This window comes from Cucurbita pepo, chromosome LG07, assembly GCF_002806865.2.
Source record: "Cucurbita pepo subsp. pepo cultivar mu-cu-16 chromosome LG07, ASM280686v2, whole genome shotgun sequence".
Taxonomy (NCBI): domain Eukaryota; kingdom Viridiplantae; phylum Streptophyta; class Magnoliopsida; order Cucurbitales; family Cucurbitaceae; genus Cucurbita; species Cucurbita pepo.
In genome coordinates this window covers 3,864,889-3,882,388 of record NC_036644.1, presented here as the reverse complement: position 1 = coordinate 3,882,388, position 17,500 = coordinate 3,864,889, and the positions used below count along the sequence as shown (strand labels likewise).

At 33.9% G+C, this 17,500-nt stretch overlaps 1 protein-coding gene and 2 long non-coding RNA genes across 6 annotated transcripts; 1 reads left to right on the top strand and 2 right to left on the bottom strand.

The window, feature by feature from the left end:
- Positions 1–5,526: 5,526 nt before the first annotated feature.
- LOC111798753 (ATP-citrate synthase beta chain protein 2-like) lies at positions 5,527–13,337 on the top strand. Of its 4 annotated transcripts, none has more exons than XM_023682079.1 (18): positions 5,527–5,651; positions 7,736–7,844; positions 8,001–8,103; positions 8,511–8,576; positions 8,658–8,781; positions 8,972–9,106; positions 9,424–9,484; positions 9,561–9,637; positions 9,821–9,976; positions 10,070–10,198; positions 10,349–10,481; positions 10,584–10,711; positions 11,063–11,168; positions 11,282–11,358; positions 11,453–11,523; positions 11,685–11,969; positions 12,080–12,175; positions 13,140–13,337. In XM_023682079.1, exons 2-17 carry the CDS (start codon positions 7,745–7,747, stop codon positions 12,153–12,155), a joined length of 1,827 nt encoding a protein of 608 aa, XP_023537847.1. In that variant the 5' UTR covers positions 5,527–5,651; positions 7,736–7,744; the 3' UTR covers positions 12,156–12,175; positions 13,140–13,337. The 4 variants fall into 4 exon arrangements, with proteins under 4 accessions (XP_023537847.1, XP_023537846.1, XP_023537844.1 ...); XM_023682078.1 differs by having other exon boundaries at positions 12,080–12,179; XM_023682076.1 differs by lacking the exon at positions 13,140–13,337 and adding an exon at positions 12,370–12,503 and having other exon boundaries at positions 12,080–12,228.
- A 1,297-nt stretch (positions 13,338–14,634) lies between these two features.
- On the bottom strand, positions 14,635–15,397 carry LOC111798252. The gene is made up of 2 exons (XR_002815678.1): positions 15,157–15,397; positions 14,635–14,957 (listed from the first exon to the last, which is right to left on the bottom strand). It is a non-coding gene; the product is annotated as an uncharacterized LOC111798252 (long non-coding RNA).
- A 1,169-nt stretch (positions 15,398–16,566) lies between these two features.
- On the bottom strand, positions 16,567–17,481 carry LOC111798251. Its single transcript, XR_002815677.1, has 2 exons — positions 17,089–17,481; positions 16,567–16,889 (listed from the first exon to the last, which is right to left on the bottom strand). It is a non-coding gene; the product is annotated as an uncharacterized LOC111798251 (long non-coding RNA).
- Between the last annotated feature and the right edge of the window lie 19 nt (positions 17,482–17,500).

The window sequence follows — 17,500 nt, the reverse complement described above, 5'->3', positions numbered from 1 at the left end:
AAGACAAAATGTTAGTCAAAAGCCAATTTACAATTATAAATAAATTCATTTTTTTATTATTTTTTTTTTTTAATTTTTTAACGTTCCAAATTCAGATAAAAATTGAAAAATGTTTTTTAAAAGTGAAAAAAAAAAAAAAAAAAAAAAAAAAAAANAAATGAAATGGTTAAGTGAAAGAAAACTAATACACATCTTTGTTGCTTTGGGATCGTCTCCCATTCTTCCTTCTACTTTCTCAAATCCCAAAACTACCCTCCACCGTCCTCACCCGACTTGCATTAGAAAAATCTTTTAGATTAATTCAAAATCTCGGGTTAATTCAGATGCACAACTCGAATATAGTTCACAACCAAACCTTCTATTTTTAGGTCAATAGTTAAATTCTTATAAAACACAAATATCAAACATTTACAAATTACAATACATCACTAATATTGGTTACAAATGTCAAATATTTTAATCTTTCATAAGCCACCCAAAAGAAATGTAACCACGCAGATCTATCGCTAGCAAATATTGTTCTTTCTAGACTTTCTCTCCCGACTTTAAAACACATGTAAAGATTTTCACACCCTTATAGAAGGTGTTTTGTTCTCTTCCCTTATCGATGTGGGACATCACAAAAAATATGTCAGTAGGCGAACCAACCAATATTTGTCAGTTTTCCAAAAATTCAACTCAATCTAAGATCGAACTCAGTCCAACGTTTATGATTTGGGTTAAGTAGTCTGAGTTGGTCGGGCTATTAGGTTATATGAACACCCGTGTTTTTTTTTTTTTTTTTTTTTAAGATTTAAAAAGTAAAATGAAAAAAAAAAAAAAAAGTTAATGCTTAAGTTGTTTAAAACGTTGCCTTTTTAGACCATAATTACATTTTTGTTAGGAATAAAAGAATTATGAATGATGATAAAGATGAAAAGTATAAAAAAAAAGAAAAAGAAAAAGAAAAAGAAAAGTTTTAGACAAGGCGCATTTATGAAGCCCAGCGTTGTCCTATGGGCCGACAGAAATTAGTGGACGGCCCAATTATTAAAATTAGTGCATTAAATAATTACTTGTATTCTAATCAATAAACTTGTTTTTTTTAGAGTTAAATAACCGTCGTAAATGAGTATTATTAGATTACGATGAGAATCTAGTAAAACTTTAACGATAAATAGATGAATCATAGTAAAAATTTGGTAGAGTGCGGGTATCTTTTAAGATACTCGATGTCTCATCTCAACTGTAAAAAAGAAACAAGAATGAGTATCAAGGGAGCAAGAGTCTACTCGTCATCCTAAACTTGGTTAAATTTTAAAAATTGACCCACAACAACGTAAAAAAAAAAAAAAAAAACCAACTATTTCTCTAACCCTTCACGAAAAGGGGCCTTTAATGGTCGACACAAAGTCGAATCGATGACCTAAGTAAAAGCATTTGTTGACATCTACTTCCCCCACATGGATGGAATGTACATCTAAAAGGGGAAAGTGGTAGGGAAACACAGTGTTAAAAGAAATCTGGACGATGAACTCATATAGACCCTATAAACTTCCCGGGTCGACAATCCTCTGTGATTGCTGAGCTTTTAGGCACACCCTCGTCTCGACCAGCGCACTCATGGATATGAAAAGGAAAAGTAGAACAAAGTGAGTATATAAAAATATACCGAGTAAGAAACCTACTTGTAGGCTCTCATCACATATTTGACCTAACAAACGATCACTGGTTATTTCTAGGATCTAGGTTCGTCGACTTTGTTGTGCATAGACTTTGTATCACGTTAGGCTTTACAGTGGTGTCTAGTGCCTGGAGTTGAGGCGCTATCTAAAAAATACTCTTGTAAATCAGTTGGAGACAACATAGTGAGTGCTAGCCTGCTTATCAAACATGGGAGGTAGTTGGCAAACCCATCCCACAGGCTATCGAGTTGCCCAAGGTTAGGGGCGCTACCCCCTATACATACAAGCGTGTATAGAAGCTCTGTTGATTACTGACATGATCAAAGCCTCTCATAGGACAGATCCTCTACTTAAGGTAGTCCAGCTAAACTCTCTCACTCAAGTCACACAACCCTAACTAATCTCAGGCTTAGCTCAGCGGTACCATATTGAAGTAGAAAAGGGGTGATTCTTTATTATAAGGGATAAAGGAATCATTCAAGCTAGACATGATTGATCTTGCTTGTGAAGTGATTCGAATCTCAAACAAGTGTTTTTACTTTGAGATATTCGATCAACAAGGTAATCTGAATCTTACTTCCCTTGTAGTGATTCTTTATCATTTAGTATCATACCTTTTCCTTGGGTTGATTCCATATCACTTGTCGATCGATTTTATCCCTCAATCGCCGGATTTTGAGTGATTCTTCCCTTCTTTTCCTTATTTTATTAAACCCTAATTTCCATTCTTGAGTTTCTTTATATATATATTTTTTTATTTTCTTTCTTTCTCTTCTTGTTGACCAAGAGGAGGGCCAGACCCCTCAAATGGTAAGTGGGGAAAAATTACCATTTTGCCCCCGTTGACTTTGACTCGATTTTTCTGATTTTTTTAGTTTTTTTTTCTAGGTCCCTCGAGGTGTCCGAACAATTTAATCATAAGCAGTGGTTAAAGATTCAACCTAATAAAATTCTAGAATTAAAAAGCGAATAAAGGAAAATTTTCATACCTATTCGGATCGAGTGCTACAATACATGTCATTCAATATTTTCAAAACATTTCAAAGAAATATTAATCAGTCTTTTCTATATAAACTCGACTAACATATATAAGTTCTTTTAAAAAATATATTAAAAAAAAAAATAAAACAGGTGAGGGTTATAAACACGAAGTGAAAAATCATCGATGATCATCAATGTGAACGTTTATTAAATCAAGGTTACATTGATAAAAATACCTCTAAACTTTGTACTTTGGCTAACAAAATATCTCTAATTTTAAAAGTTTCAATAATAATCTTAAAACTATAAAAATAAAAATAAAAATAAAAATAATAAATACTTTTATCCTTAATCAGCAAAACCAACTAAATAAAATTTCTCCATTTGGGTGTTAAATTTATTATATTTTTTAAGTTCTTAAATAAGTTTAAGGGTGTTAATGAATTTCTTTTAAAATTTAATGTTATTTTTGAAACATTTTAAAACATTCAAATATATTTTAGAAACAAAATATTAACGGTTTCTATCCAAAAGTAATCGTAAGAATATTTTTGAATTTTTTATAAAAAATTTAAGAATATTATTAAAAAAAATTAAAAACAAAAAATATAATGAGATAACTCCAAATCCACGGATACAGAGTTTTGTTACGTTAATATAGCCTTAAATGTGTAATATTTTGTCGCACATCATCCTAGAAATCGTTTGATACCAATAAATTGAATGTTGAACATGCCTAGCGCCAACCTACCAACTATAAATTATAATTGCATTATTATGATAATAAATACAAAAGTAACTACATTTCTATAACTCAAAATATTTTACCTAATTCACCATATATGCTATCTTTACATAATAATGTCTTAACTATAAAATATTATACCTTAATTTAAAATTTATTCCTTTCCCAATTCAAATATAAATTTAATATTATTTAATAAAAAAAATAAATATTAATAAAGGTAATTTAGGGTGGTTTATGATTTTAGTTAGTTGGAGGTGGTTATAATGTGGGCTCATGATGAGAGGAAGTACACGTAGGAAAATAGATCTATTTAAAAAATTAAAAAAAAAAAAAACATGTCAATTGCGTGATCCAAAAGAATTTTAGGTAATTCTTTAATTTGACGCTAACCGTNACATTTTAAAACATTCAAATATATTTTAGAAACAAAATATTAACGGTTTCTATCCAAAAGTAATCGTAAGAATATTTTTGAATTTTTTATAAAAAATTTAAGAATATTATTAAAAAAAATTAAAAACAAAAAATATAATGAGATAACTCCAAATCCACGGATACAGAGTTTTGTTACGTTAATATAGCCTTAAATGTGTAATATTTTGTCGCACATCATCCTAGAAATCGTTTGATACCAATAAATTGAATGTTGAACATGCCTAGCGCCAACCTACCAACTATAAATTATAATTGCATTATTATGATAATAAATACAAAAGTAACTACATTTCTATAACTCAAAATATTTTACCTAATTCACCATATATGCTATCTTTACATAATAATGTCTTAACTATAAAATATTATACCTTAATTTAAAATTTATTCCTTTCCCAATTCAAATATAAATTTAATATTATTTAATAAAAAAAATAAATATTAATAAAGGTAATTTAGGGTGGTTTATGATTTTAGTTGGTTGGAGGTGGTTATAACGTGGGCTCATGATGAGAGGAAGTACACGTAGGAAAATAGATCTATTTAAAAAATTAAAAAAAAAAAAAACATGTCAATTGCGTGATCCAAAAGAATTTTAGGTAATTCTTTAATTTGACGCTAACCGTCAGATCTACCTACCCTCCACCAGCTACACATTGTCCACTCCATATATAAAAAATAAAATAAAAGGTTTTAACTCAAATCTTTGTCCGAATCTTGGATCGAGTGTTGTCGTAGTAGAATCCTGTGATTCAAGGATGAATCAAATCAGAAGTTGATGAACATCTGACACTCGAGTAAACGAATGATGGTCGTTAAGAAGCAATTAAATTACTACGTATACCATTAATGTGTACTAACAGTTTAGTGTTAGGAGACTAGAAGACAAAATATGTGATTTTTAAAATTTTTATATATATTAAATTAAAAGATATATAATCTGGCCGATAAATACGATATATTACCATATTTATTTAATTTAATTTAAGGTGGCTTTTTAACTACTACCAAATTGAGAATATAAGAATATAGCTGAATTTTTATTTNTTAGGTAATTCTTTAATTTGACGCTAACCGTCAGATCTACCTACCCTCCACCAGCTACACATTGTCCACTCCATATATAAAAAATAAAATAAAAGGTTTTAACTCAAATCTTTGTCCGAATCTTGGATCGAGTGTTGTCGTAGTAGAATCCTGTGATTCAAGGATGAATCAAATCAGAAGTTGATGAACATCTGACACTCGAGTAAACGAATGATGGTCGTTAAGAAGCAATTAAATTACTACGTATACCATTAATGTGTACTAACAGTTTAGTGTTAGGAGACTAGAAGACAAAATATGTGATTTTTAAAATTTTTATATATATTAAATTAAAAGATATATAATCTGGCCGATAAATACGATATATTACCATATTTATTTAATTTAATTTAAGGTGGCTTTTTAACTACTACCAAATTGAGAATATAAGAATATAGCTGAATTTTTATTTTAAAAGAAAATTAAGAAAATAATAAAAGGATTAAATTATAGATTTGGTTGATAAATAAGAAAATTAATTTTTTTTTTTAAATTAGTTGCGTATTTATTAAAAGTCTTTGTGAATCAAGGTTGTGAGCCAACTAACCGGGGCCACGTGGTGGATGCTGGATCATCCTCTTCTTTCTCATGGTTAGCTCTCCGGTCCAATAATCTGACCACGCTCACCTTCCTTATTTAAATCCCAATTCAATTTCCTCTAACTTCCAGCATTCAATTTCTTCTTTCGTCGCATTTCTCCGCCGGATTCCACTCGCCAACTCTGAGTGTGCTATCAGGTATGTTTTCTAGTTGCATTTCTGTCTCCGATACTGATTATCGCCTTTGTTGTTCTTTTTCTTTTTGTTTATTTACTTCGGTATGGATTCCGGCGCGGTTTTAGATCTGATTCTTGCGTCTGTTGGATTTGAATTTCTGGTTGCCTCTTAAACATTGTGTTTTCTTGATCTCTTTTACTCTTTGGTTTTGAGTTCCTGCTGATCTTCGAGACGTGGCGTTTGTTGATCTCTTGGAAGCTAATTGTTAAGTATTTGTTGAAATTGATTGAACTTTTTTTTGTTTTGAATAAAACTTTGTGTATGTGAGCGTTTGATCTGCTAATCGACTGGATTGGCGTTCTGTGTTTCTGGTTCGGCCTGAATCTTTGAGGGAGTTCTATTGTTCTAGCAGTAAGAGTTCAGTAAGTGTGTGTTACAGAACAACTCAAATTGTGTTACCGATTCGGATTTTCTAATTGAGACATTGTGTATGCGTGTACAAGGATTAATCAATCTACTGAGAGAGCAGGTAGAAAAGACGTTATGTCGGAGCTTCTTAGGTATGGACTTAAAGAGTGCTGTCAAAGTGAGAAGGAAAAGCTATGATGCGAATTAGACAATAGAAAATCGGGGAAAACAAGAAATTAGGCTAGCTAACTAAAGTAGTTGAGTTGCTTTACCTTCTTTCCATGCCATCTTATTCAAGCTTATTGATAAATTCGGTTACACTGCGATGATTCAAATTTGTCCGTTTTTGACTTGCAGAAGTCATCTGGTAGGCTTTAGTTGTTGAATTAATATGCTCCCTTTCTCCTCCTGTCCTTCAATGATGCAAGGCCAGAATCAATTTATTGATTGATGTAGCAACCACGATTTCTTTTTTGCCCACCTCCTACGCTTAATCCTTTGATCGCCTTGGTTTGTACTTTCTAGTTTCTGGGTTTGTATCTTTAATGCGAGCTTTTGATAACTTAGTAATCAAAGAGATTGATCAATTTCATTATGAGTTAGGTTACGAATGTATTGTTCTTGACTAGATAATCGACTTTTGTGATTAGGGGCAACATGTTAGGGAAAGTACATTAATGCCGACCTGATCTGAGTAGTTGCTTGAATTTGTGTATAAATTAAAACATCTATTTATTTAATTGGTTCTGTACTTTGATTTAAATCTTTCCTATGATAGGGCTTTTTGTTGAAAAAAGAAAAGAAAAGAAAATCACGTTGCTATTCGCAGGTCCTCACCATGGCTACCNTTGAGGGAGTTCTATTGTTCTAGCAGTAAGAGTTCAGTAAGTGTGTGTTACAGAACAACTCAAATTGTGTTACCGATTCGGATTTTCTAATTGAGACATTGTGTATGCGTGTACAAGGATTAATCAATCTACTGAGAGAGCAGGTAGAAAAGACGTTATGTCGGAGCTTCTTAGGTATGGACTTAAAGAGTGCTGTCAAAGTGAGAAGGAAAAGCTATGATGCGAATTAGACAATAGAAAATCGGGGAAAACAAGAAATTAGGCTAGCTAACTAAAGTAGTTGAGTTGCTTTACCTTCTTTCCATGCCATCTTATTCAAGCTTATTGATAAATTCGGTTACACTGCGATGATTCAAATTTGTCCGTTTTTGACTTGCAGAAGTCATCTGGTAGGCTTTAGTTGTTGAATTAATATGCTCCCTTTCTCCTCCTGTCCTTCAATGATGCAAGGCCAGAATCAATTTATTGATTGATGTAGCAACCACGATTTCTTTTTTGCCCACCTCCTACGCTTAATCCTTTGATCGCCTTGGTTTGTACTTTCTAGTTTCTGGGTTTGTATCTTTAATGCGAGCTTTTGATAACTTAGTAATCAAAGAGATTGATCAATTTCATTATGAGTTAGGTTACGAATGTATTGTTCTTGACTAGATAATCGACTTTTGTGATTAGGGGCAACATGTTAGGGAAAGTACATTAATGCCGACCTGATCTGAGTAGTTGCTTGAATTTGTGTATAAATTAAAACATCTATTTATTTAATTGGTTCTGTACTTTGATTTAAATCTTTGCTATGATAGGGCTTTTTGTTGGAAAAAAAATATAAGAAAATCACGTTGCTATTCGCAGGTCCTCACCATGGCTACCGGACAAATATTTTCTCGCACGACACAAGCATTATTCTATAACTACAAGCAACTTCCCATCCAACGGATGCTTGATTTTGACTTCCTCTGCGGTGTGTATTACTTCTTGTAACTCCGCCTTTTGTCTCCCTCTTCTTTATGTCTGTTATTATCTACAGAAAGTATAGTTCAATACAAGCAATAGATTGTCATATTAACGTGGCTCTGGTTTATGTACTCTTAATTTATCTGTCTGACTCACTTTTTAGGGAGGGAAACACCATCAGTTGCTGGAGTCATCAATCCGGGTTCTGAGGGATTTCAGAAACTATTTTTTGGTCAAGAGGAAATTGCCATCCCAGTGCATTCTACGTGCGTAATATATTCCTCATTCTTTTGTAATAACTATTTTTAATGTCTCACCTTTATTGATACATAATACTTGCTCACTATTTTTCAATGGCTTCTACTGCGGTGAAACTGCTTATAAATTAATTACTACAGTATCTCATGCCTTTTCAGCAACAGCATTACATTATCTTTGGAAACGATAACAGATAATAACTTCGAAGTTGTAGATTTAAATGACTTTAAGTTGAAGGATCATTAATCGGTGCTACTTTTCTATGCAATCTATATGTTCATTTAATTCTTCTACAGAAGTTGTTGAAGTTATATATATGTTCTTTATCTCATCTACAGAAGTTGTTAAAGCTGTATCGGTTTAGACATCAGAATAATTGAATTATCATCCCAACTCCTTTTTGATTCGTTTTCAGGATTGAAGCAGCCTGTGCAGCACACCCCACTGCTGATGTTTTCATTAACTTTGCATCCTTCAGAAGGTTAGTAATCGTTGTTTACTGATAGTGTGTTGTACAGAAATTTTCTGTTCCAGCTCATAATCAGTTCGTACTATCGTGTAGTGCTGCTGCATCATCAATGGCTGCTTTGAAACAGCCTACCATCAGAGTTATAGCTATCATAGCTGAGGGTGTCCCAGAGTCAGACACCAAACAGTTGATTACATATGCACGGGCAAACAATAAGGTAAGAAATGTTTTGTTCCAGCGATATTGGGCTCTCCTAGCTTTGGTAACCCAAAAGTAAATATTATCGGTTCAAATAGCCACATGCATAACCCAAATGATGAGTGACGTAAGGAAAACAAGAAGATCAAGGTCAACAAGTCGTGGGATCTTCATCGAACTTGAATGATTTCTCTTTGCTTAATCTGCAGGTTGTTATTGGCCCAGCTACCGTTGGTGGCATACAAGCTGGAGCATTTAAAATTGGTGACACTGCTGGAACGATTGACAATATTATACAATGCAAGCTATACAGACCTGGATCTGTTGGTTTTGTCTCTAAATCAGTAAGTAACTTAAACATAACTCTTCAGCTATTCTTTTCCTTATTTCTTGTTGTCAACTTACTTCTTTCAACCAAACTTCTTTTAGGCATGAAAATTTGGTAGACCTATCGTGCACAAAGTAATTGTTATGGCATTGTAGATGTTATTTCAATGTTGAAGTGTTGACCATCCAATCAGCGTTTTCTCCACATTGACCGACTTTCTCAAAATTACATCACGTTTTTCTTTTGAACTGTCAGACCTTATTTTGCCCTCTTCAAAATAGTTGACCTACTCATCAATGACGCTAGTGTAATAATATGTTATAAATGCTGCAGGGAGGAATGTCTAATGAGATGTACAATACTATTGCCCGTGTCACTGACGGAATTTATGAAGGTAAATTCCACAGTCACACACTGTGTTATTTTAGTTCCGTTTGAAACAATATTTGATCAATTCTTGTACTGCACAGGTATTGCAATTGGAGGGGATGTGTTTCCGGGTTCAACTCTTTCTGATCACATTTTGCGGTTTAACAACATTCCACAGGTATTCTGACTGATATATTCTCAAAATATCTTTCAATTTAGCTAGTCGTCTCCGTTGGCCATTCAAGTCTCATGAATTTTAGGGACTTGTTCTAACATTTTAATCAAGTTATTATCTTGTTGCCTGTTTCTGCATTTTGTCATTTGCATTGAATGTGTTTTTGTCTCGTTGGCATATTCTTAGGTTAAAATGATGGTTGTGCTTGGAGAACTTGGTGGCCGAGATGAGTATTCTTTGGTTGAAGCCTTGAAACAAGGAAAAGTTAACAAACCAGTGGTTGCCTGGGTTAGCGGCACTTGTGCCACATTGTTTAAATCTGAAGTTCAATTTGGTCATGCTGTAAGTTCATACTTGAGTTACTCCGCTTAATTGTGTTGTTGTTGTATGATATACTTGGCTAACACATTATTTTCTCCTTTGCCTTCACTATAGGGAGCAAAAAGTGGCGGTGAGATGGAGTCTGCACAAGCAAAAAATCAAGCTTTAAGGGATGCGGGAGCTATTGTTCCTACATCATACGAGGCCCTTGAAGCTGCCATTGCGAAAACATTTGAAAAATTGGTAAATTTGCACTACGACTTTCTTCTATGATATCAAGGGGCTATTTTCGATCACATTGTCCTCATGTTTCAAGGGGAGGGATAAATGCTCCTTGATTTTATTCGTTGCAATTACCATGTAATTTGTTTGACCATCTAATTTACTCAATAGGTTGGAGACGGAAAAGTTACCCCAGTAAAGGAAGTGAAGCCTCCACAAATTCCTGAGGATCTTAGCTCAGCAATTAAGAGCGGGAAAGTTCGGGCCCCAACCCACATTATTTCCACCATCTCTGATGACAGAGGTATGCATGCTTTGAACCTAATGACCAGATTTTCTTTGAGAATAACTGTAGTGTTTGATATGTTACACTTCAGATTTTAATTACTAACTTTTCAAACAAAAGGTGAGGAGCCAAGCTATGCTGGAATTCCAATGTCTTCAATTGTTGAGCAAGGCTATGGTGTTGGGGATGTTATCTCACTATTATGGTTCAAACGCAGCCTTCCTCGATACTGTACCCATTTCATCGAGGTTTGTATCTCATACTATGAAACTGATTTTCTATTTCGGTTTAGTTTTCTAGTTGCATAGAGCCTGTTTTGAATGACTTTCTAAATACTTAGAAAAGGAATTTTAAGAACTTGAAAAACCATTTCAACACCACCCTTTTAAGTTTTTAGCTTATTTTCTCATAGCCCATTTCTTGTACGATTCCTCTTCACAACCTAAGAAAAATTAGTGAGGGGAGGAAGCTTGGAACTGTACAAGGCCAATCCAATTCCACATTCTTTGATTTCTGGCTTTCCACTTTCATGAACACTCTTGTGAAAGTTTAAATGACAGTCTTGAGTTGGGGTTTTAAAAATTTCATGATCTCTTCAGATATGTATAATGCTCTGTGCCGACCATGGTCCTTGTGTATCTGGAGCGCACAACACTATTGTAACAGCAAGGGCTGGAAAAGACCTCGTGTCCAGCCTTGTCTCAGGTATGTGGTAACTGTCATTTCATTTCCCTTCCACTGTAATTTGGATTTTCTTCACACGGTATGTTTTTTTAATTAAATGAGTCTGGTTTTTGCCTCATAACTTTCTGAAATAGGCTTGCTTACTATCGGCCCCCGATTTGGTGGTGCCATTGATGACGCTGCTCGGTACTTCAAGGATGCTTATGACAGAGTAAGAATTCATCTGTTGCTGAAACTCTGAATTCACATGGTATCTTAGAATCTATGGTCGGTAAGTTTCTATGATTTTTCCGGCCTTCTTGCAGGGTCTCACGCCTTACGAGTTTGTCGAAAGCATGAAAAAGAAAGGCATTCGGGTGCCTGGAATTGGTCACAGGTATGCACACTTGTAGTTCTTAGTTCTATTCTAAAAACTTATATTTGCTTCGGTGTATATTTTTTATACCAAAAAGACAAATCGAAAATTTAAATGCAAAAACAATGAAGTAAATTTATAATCTTTGTTGTTTCTGGGATCGGTTTGGTTGTAAAATAAAGGATCAAGAGAGGCGACAACAGAGATAAGAGAGTGGAGCTGCTACAGCGGTTTGCACGAACACATTTTCCATCAGTGAAGTACATGGAATACGCTGTGGAGGTTGAAAATTACACACTCTCAAAGGCAAACAACTTGGTTCTTAACGTAGATGGTGCAATTGGGTCTCTTTTCTTGGATCTTCTTGCCGGTAGTGGAATGTTCAGCAAACAAGAGATTGATGAGATCGTCCAGATTGGCTATTTGAATGGTCTCTTTGTGCTCGCTCGCTCTATTGGTCTCATCGGGTAAGCAAAATAAATACCAATTCTAATAAATTCTTCAAAACTTCAACTTCTAATTTTAAATGAAAAAGTGTTAATTGTATCTCTAAATAATTCAATTGGTGTTTTTACAGTCATACATTTGATCAGAAGAGACTGAAACAGCCTCTATACCGCCATCCTTGGGAAGACGTCCTTTACACCAAATGAAAAGCTTTACAAATAAAATAGTAAGTAAGAGCAACGAGCATTTTCAACTACATTTACATTTAGTTTCTGTAAAATTATTACTGGGACTGCCGTTCTTTATTGTTTTCTTTTTTCCTCCTATCTTCTCCTCTCTCCCCTCTTTCCCCACCTCACCCTTACATTTAGCATCTGCATATCTATACCGCCATCCTTAGGAACACGTCCTTTACACCAAATTATTACTGGGACTACATTTACATTTAGCATCTGCATATATTCTGTTGAAACGAGGCAACCTTGTCTAAACGAGCACATGCTGCATGCTAAATCCAAAAACTTAATGGATAGATTACAGTATATTTCATCTTACTTCTCTCCCAGGTGAGCAACACGGGACTAATATTACAGGAACCTTGGGATTAATTGTGTTTCATTATTCCCTTTTATTGCCTTTTTTTTTCTTTCTTTCTATCACAATTTTAATAATTTAGATATAAATAAATATCCAAATGAGAGATTATTACAGTTTGGTAAGCACNTCTTCTCCTCTCTCCCCTCTTTCCCCACCTCACCCTTACATTTAGCATCTGCATATCTATACCGCCATCCTTAGGAACACGTCCTTTACACCAAATTATTACTGGGACTACATTTACATTTAGCATCTGCATATATTCTGTTGAAACGAGGCAACCTTGTCTAAACGAGCACATGCTGCATGCTAAATCCAAAAACTTAATGGATAGATTACAGTATATTTCATCTTCTCTCCCAGGTGAGCAACACGGGACTAATATTAGAGGAAACCTTGGGATTAATTGTGTTTCATTATTCCCTTTTATTGCCTTTTTTTTCTTTCTTTCTATCACAATTTTAATAATTTAGATAGAAATAAATATCCAAATGAGAGATTATTACAGTTTGGTAAGCACGGTCAAAAAAATAAAAAATAAAAAATAAATAATAATAACAATAGTTACTATATATTTTGTTTTCCTTTTGCAGGTGAGACTTTGAGTATCCGCTGCTAGTGTGAAAGAGTTGGTTGGCTATAGAACCTGTTAGGTTAGAGTCTAGAGTAAACTCAAAAATTTTCGTTGCGTCTTGTTATACTTTATATAGCATCGTTTTTCCATACCAAAATTTTAGTTGTAATGTATTTGCAACCTTCCAGTTTTTTATTAAATGCTATTTCGTCCGGTCCCTAAATATTGTTTTTATCATGGTTGTTTTAAAAAAAAACTTTATTTCTTTTCATTTTTTCATTTCCCTTTAAATGACATCTATCTGAAGAGAGGTCACATATTGTTATGTAAACTAATAAAAACAAAAACTGTAACTAAAAAATAAAAAATTTATAATTGTAATTAAAATTTAATAATAATAATAATAATAATAATAATAATAAAGAAAAGTCTTGGGGTTTAGGTATCCTATTAATAAATAAATAAATAAAAACAATCAAAATCTTACCGGAAAACACACAAGATTACCAACAAAGTGTAGTCTTAATGTATTCAAGTATAATCTCCAAACTTTTGATTTTTTTTTATAAATTTTTAAAATATATTCATACAAATTTTTTTCTAAAAAAAGATTATTATTATTTTATAAACTTGGATAAAAATACATGATGTCACAACTATGTTACTATAATAAAGTCACTACTGATGTGACAAACATTCATTAAAAATGTTTTTCATAAAAGGTGTCATGAATTTAATGTTTAAAAACCAATTCTTTAAACGCCAGTAATCATAAATAACAAAATTAAAAATAAATGACATAAATTAAATAAAATAAACAAAACCTTGAAATAACCTAAGGGTTACTATACAGAAATTTAAAATAAATGACATGAACTAACCTAAGGGATATTATAGGTTATCTTGTAACAGCCCAAGCTTACGGCTAATAGGTATTTTTTTTTTTTTTGGAATTTTCCTTTCGGAAGAGATTTCAAAACCCTGGTAAAAAAATGCTTGATTCCCCCTCCAACCAAGGTGTGATCTCACAATCCACACACTTCAAGACCAGCATCCTCGCTAGTACACCACCCGGTGTCTAGCTTTGATACCATTTGTAACGGCCCAAACTCATCGCCAACAAATATTGTCCTCTTTGATCGATGTGAGATCTCATAATCCACCCGCTTTGGGGGCCCAGTGCCCTCACTGGTACACCGCCCGGTGTCTAGCTTTGATATACTATTTGTAACAGCCAAAACCCACCACTAACACATTGTCCTATTTGGGATTCCCCTTTTGGGCTCCTCTCAAGATTTTTAAAACATGTGTATTAAGGAGAGGTTTCCACACCCTTACAAGGAATGTTCGTTCCCCTATCTAACCAAGGTGGGATCTTACACCACTTGTCAACCTAAACCTAAGCATAGATCAAAAGGTCAAAGTTTTCCATTCTCAACAAAACACAAGGGGACATATGAAAAGTAAAGGTTCCTAATAAATAAGACCTGAAAATATCAACATAAACCATACAGTACAGCAGAAAACAAATAAATCCATTCAACAAACTATGAGGAAAAAGTGATCCGGCATGAAAGAAAAAACAAACCAGTACAAATAACGTAATAATACATACAGATGTTGGAGAATATTCCAAACTCCAAGCACATTAAAAGAAGCACAAGAAGCCTGACAAACTCCGAATGGTATTTATGTGAGCATTAAGTACACAATCCCCAAGGTTCACCGAGCAAGACAATGGGAGACATACATATGCTCGTGGGTGATGTCAATTATAAAATGGCAGCAGCATTGCTTTGAATTCTACTTGGATTCACAATTTCAGGATAACAATACACTACCAATGCCACAGATCAAAAATCGTTTTTAACTCATAAAGGAACATTAAAAAAACTAAGAAAAAACAGAATTATTGTACCTACACAAATCATAATCCCAGAGGATTTAATCATATCGCACTTGGAAAATAATACGGAATCAATAAATGATAGATTTCCCGAGAAACATGAAAAATCAGCACTACCATTAGAACTCACCCTGAGTCAGTGAAGTTCGACGGAGGTCGAAGATTCAATTACACCCACACAAATGTACTGATCCAACGGCCAGACCATTGGAAGGCGACTGGAATCTCCACCACCAACGCCGATAGAGCCCAGTCGGCTACCGAATGCGATCCGGCACTCAGCCGGATCGCCCAATGACTGATTAGTATAATGATATGATGATATTTGAAATTGGAAGCTCCCTCGATAACGAAAATACGGAAAAAAGTAATCAAATGTATAAAAAATAAAAAATTTATAATTGTAATTAAAATTTAATAATAATAATAATAATAATAATAATAATAAAGAAAAGTCTTGGGGTTTAGGTATCCTATTAATAAATAAATAAATAAAAACAATCAAAATCTTACCGGAAAACACACAAGATTACCAACAAAGTGTAGTCTTAATGTATTCAAGTATAATCTCCAAACTTTTGATTTTTTTTTATAAATTTTTAAAATATATTCATACAAATTTTTTTCTAAAAAAAGATTATTATTATTTTATAAACTTGGATAAAAATACATGATGTCACAACTATGTTACTATAATAAAGTCACTACTGATGTGACAAACATTCATTAAAAATGTTTTTCATAAAAGGTGTCATGAATTTAATGTTTAAAAACCAATTCTTTAAACGCCAGTAATCATAAATAACAAAATTAAAAATAAATGACATAAATTAAATAAAATAAACAAAACCTTGAAATAACCTAAGGGTTACTATACAGAAATTTAAAATAAATGACATGAACTAACCTAAGGGATATTATAGGTTATCTTGTAACAGCCCAAGCTTACGGCTAATAGGTATTTTTTTTTTTTTTGGAATTTTCCTTTCGGAAGAGATTTCAAAACCCTGGTAAAAAAATGCTTGATTCCCCCTCCAACCAAGGTGTGATCTCACAATCCACACACTTCAAGACCAGCATCCTCGCTAGTACACCACCCGGTGTCTAGCTTTGATACCATTTGTAACGGCCCAAACTCATCGCCAACAAATATTGTCCTCTTTGATCGATGTGAGATCTCATAATCCACCCGCTTTGGGGGCCCAGTGCCCTCACTGGTACACCGCCCGGTGTCTAGCTTTGATATACTATTTGTAACAGCCAAAACCCACCACTAACACATTGTCCTATTTGGGATTCCCCTTTTGGGCTCCTCTCAAGATTTTTAAAACATGTGTATTAAGGAGAGGTTTCCACACCCTTACAAGGAATGTTCGTTCCCCTATCTAACCAAGGTGGGATCTTACACCACTTGTCAACCTAAACCTAAGCATAGATCAAAAGGTCAAAGTTTTCCATTCTCAACAAAACACAAGGGGACATATGAAAAGTAAAGGTTCCTAATAAATAAGACCTGAAAATATCAACATAAACCATACAGTACAGCAGAAAACAAATAAATCCATTCAACAAACTATGAGGAAAAAGTGATCCGGCATGAAAGAAAAAACAAACCAGTACAAATAACGTAATAATACATACAGATGTTGGAGAATATTCCAAACTCCAAGCACATTAAAAGAAGCACAAGAAGCCTGACAAACTCCGAATGGTATTTATGTGAGCATTAAGTACACAATCCCCAAGGTTCACCGAGCAAGACAATGGGAGACATACATATGCTCGTGGGTGATGTCAATTATAAAATGGCAGCAGCATTGCTTTGAATTCTACTTGGATTCACAATTTCAGGATAACAATACACTACCAATGCCACAGATCAAAAATCGTTTTTAACTCATAAAGGAACATTAAAAAAACTAAGAAAAAACAGAATTATTGTACCTACACAAATCATAATCCCAGAGGATTTAATCATATCGCACTTGGAAAATAATACGGAATCAATAAATGATAGATTTCCCGAGAAACATGAAAAATCAGCACTACCATTAGAACTCACCCTGAGTCAGTGAAGTTCGACGGAGGTCGAAGATTCAATTACACCCACACAAATGTACTGATCCAACGGCCAGACCATTGGACGGCGACTGGAATCTCCACCGCCAACGCCGATAGAGCCCAGTCGGCAACCGAATGCGATCCGGCACTCAGCCGGATCGCCCAATGACTGATTAGTATAATGATATGATGATATTCGAAATTGGAACCTCCCTCGATAACGAAAATACGGAAAAAAGTAATCAAATGTTTAGTGTCGAAGGCACGCGGCTGCTCCCTAACCTTCACAGCCGTTCATGGAATGGAGAAGAATAAGTAGGCCTCGCGTACTAAATAAGACCGTAAAAAAACCCTAGCGTATTTCTCTGCCAGAAAAGGGAACTTTTTTTTTTACTTTTTTTTTTTTTTTTTTT

Coding starts and splice junctions, on each gene's coding strand:
- LOC111798753 (XM_023682079.1), top strand. CDS start 7,745: ATGGCTACCGGACAAATATTTTCTCGCACGACACAAGCATTATTCTAT. Junction 10,482..10,583: donor CACCATCTCTGATGACAGAG/GTATGCATGCTT, acceptor TTCAAACAAAAG/GTGAGGAGCCAAGCTATGCT. Junction 11,524..11,684: donor GTGCCTGGAATTGGTCACAG/GTATGCACACTT, acceptor TGTAAAATAAAG/GATCAAGAGAGGCGACAACA.